Genomic DNA, 2,252 nt, shown 5'->3' on the forward strand with positions numbered 1-2,252 from the left:
CTCCCGCCAGAGTTCAACGAAATGCTCGTTGACGACAGCCACTCCAACCCGCCAAAGATTCGCGACCCGTTCTGTGACGAAAGTTTCTACTCGGCAGAGAACACTATAGCAAACTTTTTTAAAAATTCCGCCGTCCGCACGAACAATGCTTCCGAAGCAGACTACTTCTACGTTCCTATACTTTCCACATGCTATCTCATGACCAACTTGCCCAATGACGTGGAGAAGACTGGCGCCTTTTTCTCAAAGGCCATGGACCATATCATTAACGAGTACCCGTACTGGAACCGCAGCGACGGTCGCGACCATGTCTTCATGTTCGCGCAGGGCTTTGGTGCCCGTCTCTCGGGAGATTGGGGGCGTTACAGGCACGCCACTTTTCTTGTGCACAACGGCGACTATGAAGAAGAACACTTTTCCACGCACAAGGACATAGTTGTGCCCCCCGATCTTTCCCATTATTTCAAACCTGTCGGCCTCGCCCACCCAGAGCGCTTACTCCCGAAGGACAACTTTGTCCTTTTCGGAGGACAAATCCTGAACACATCAATCTCAGACCATCGCGGCAGCAACTACTCAGGTGGGGTACGCCAGTTTATTCAGTCGGATCTTGCGGACACCGACGGTTACAAAGTCACAGGTGTCCGCTCGACGACCTATATCGAGGACATGATGGGCAGCGTCTTTTGTCTTGCACCACATGGCTGGCATAAATGGAGCCCACGACCCGCCTATGCCGTGCTTCTAGGTTGTATCCCTGTCGTTATTAGTGAGAAACAGAAGCTCTTCTTGGAGGGCTTGGTAGACTACTCGCAGATCTCGTACTGGGTGCGCCCGCATGAAATTCGAGACTTGGACCGCAAGCTGAGAAGTATTCGACACGAGGAAATAACCAGAAAGGAGCTTGCGCTACGGGACGTGTGGAGGTTATTCTGGTACGGCGAAGAGGGGCTTGCGGAGCAAGCAATTTTGTACAGTTTACACAGAAGACTGGATGCTGCTCGTCCAATCAGGGAGTATATCTAACTTCCCAAGTCTTTGTGTTGTTAAGGGTAACAGCATTTTGGTCAAAGCATGATGGTTTGTTATGTTCCGTGGCATCCCAGACTTGATATGCTATAGAAATTGCGACTCTTCAGAGGATAGTCCTAAAACTAGTGTTGATTCTCAATAGCTGACTAAACAGAAGGACGCCTAAGTCGTAAAACGTTTAGCATTACTACAGTACACAATACCACAGTACTACGCCCGCAGCTGTAGTGGTGGGACGCGCTGCGCGTGGGTGGGGCAACGAAGGCAATGTGAGTTATGTGCGACGGTGTATGGGGCGATGGGTATGGGGCCTGCGTGTTGTTGTGGCGGGCAGCGGGAGTTGTTCCTGCGGTGCTGTTGTGGGAGGGGCGCAACAAGTTCCTGGGAATATTTTGCCAATCAAGGAAGAAGGGTGGGACCACCCTTCTTCCTTGATTGGCAAAATATTTCGCGAAAATGAAACGTTTGAAGCATGTTAAGAGGATCTCCACCGGTAGAATAAATTCAATGCAAAATTTTCGCAAGTGTCCGTACATCCTGACAGAGCGCACAAGTGTAAAGGGCGGGTGCCCTTAAAATGGAACGGTTTCGTAAATTTAAAATGAAAACATGAAGCAGCCGGCCTTTTTGCATGAGGCAAGCAGCATTATTGAGCTCAAGCCAAGTCAGTTCCCAACGCAATCAATATAAGTGTTGTAGGCATCGGATTGGTCTAAGAATTGAGCCACAAGTCATCACGTCTGTTGACAGCTAAAAAGGGGGGCTGCGCGCGTAGGGGGAGAGAAAAGCGAGATGCTTATTTCAAGAGGGGGGTCGGTCCCGGTGTCGTTGTCGTTCCCCCCCACTGCGGTGTGTCGCGGCGCGCCCCTTTCTCTTATAGAGGGGCCGCCATCATCCTCCATTCCACAGGACCGCCGCCCTTCAAAGGGAGATTGTCCACGTGTACACCTGGCGTACACGCGAACCAAAAAAATCACCTTTTTGAAGGCTTGGTCCTGGGGACACTCCTGGGTACTGCACCCTGTACAGTACCCCAAATCTCCCCACACGACCCCCTTCCTAGCCCCACACCCGGGCATGGGCAACATATATACTGACTGATGGCCGGTCCTTTGCCCCTGGTGCTCGGCTTGAGTCAGAAAACGGGTGCTCGACCTTGACGATCCAATTAACACAATTTAGTGTCACCATCGACACCCTATCGATGGGTGTCGATGGTG

The 2,252-nt window shown here is 51.3% G+C and overlaps 1 protein-coding gene across 1 annotated transcript; it reads left to right on the forward strand.

Annotated features, from left to right (window-relative positions):
• Positions 1-21: 21 nt before the first annotated feature.
• On the forward strand, positions 22-1,026 carry CHC_T00009549001 (Glycosyltransferase, family GT47). The gene has a single exon (XM_005714872.1). The coding sequence runs from the start codon at positions 22-24 to the stop codon at positions 1,024-1,026; it is 1,005 nt and encodes a 334-aa protein (XP_005714929.1).
• Positions 1,027-2,252: the final 1,226 nt, after the last annotated feature.

The sequence above is a fragment of the Chondrus crispus genome, genomic scaffold (genome assembly GCF_000350225.1).
Source record: "Chondrus crispus Stackhouse genomic scaffold, scaffold_17, whole genome shotgun sequence".
In the NCBI taxonomy this organism is placed as follows: domain Eukaryota; phylum Rhodophyta; class Florideophyceae; order Gigartinales; family Gigartinaceae; genus Chondrus; species Chondrus crispus.

Excerpts from the sequence above, each read along its gene's own strand:
- CHC_T00009549001 (XM_005714872.1), top strand. The coding sequence starts at position 22 with ATGCTCGTTGACGACAGCCACTCCAACCCGCCAAAGATTCGCGACCCG.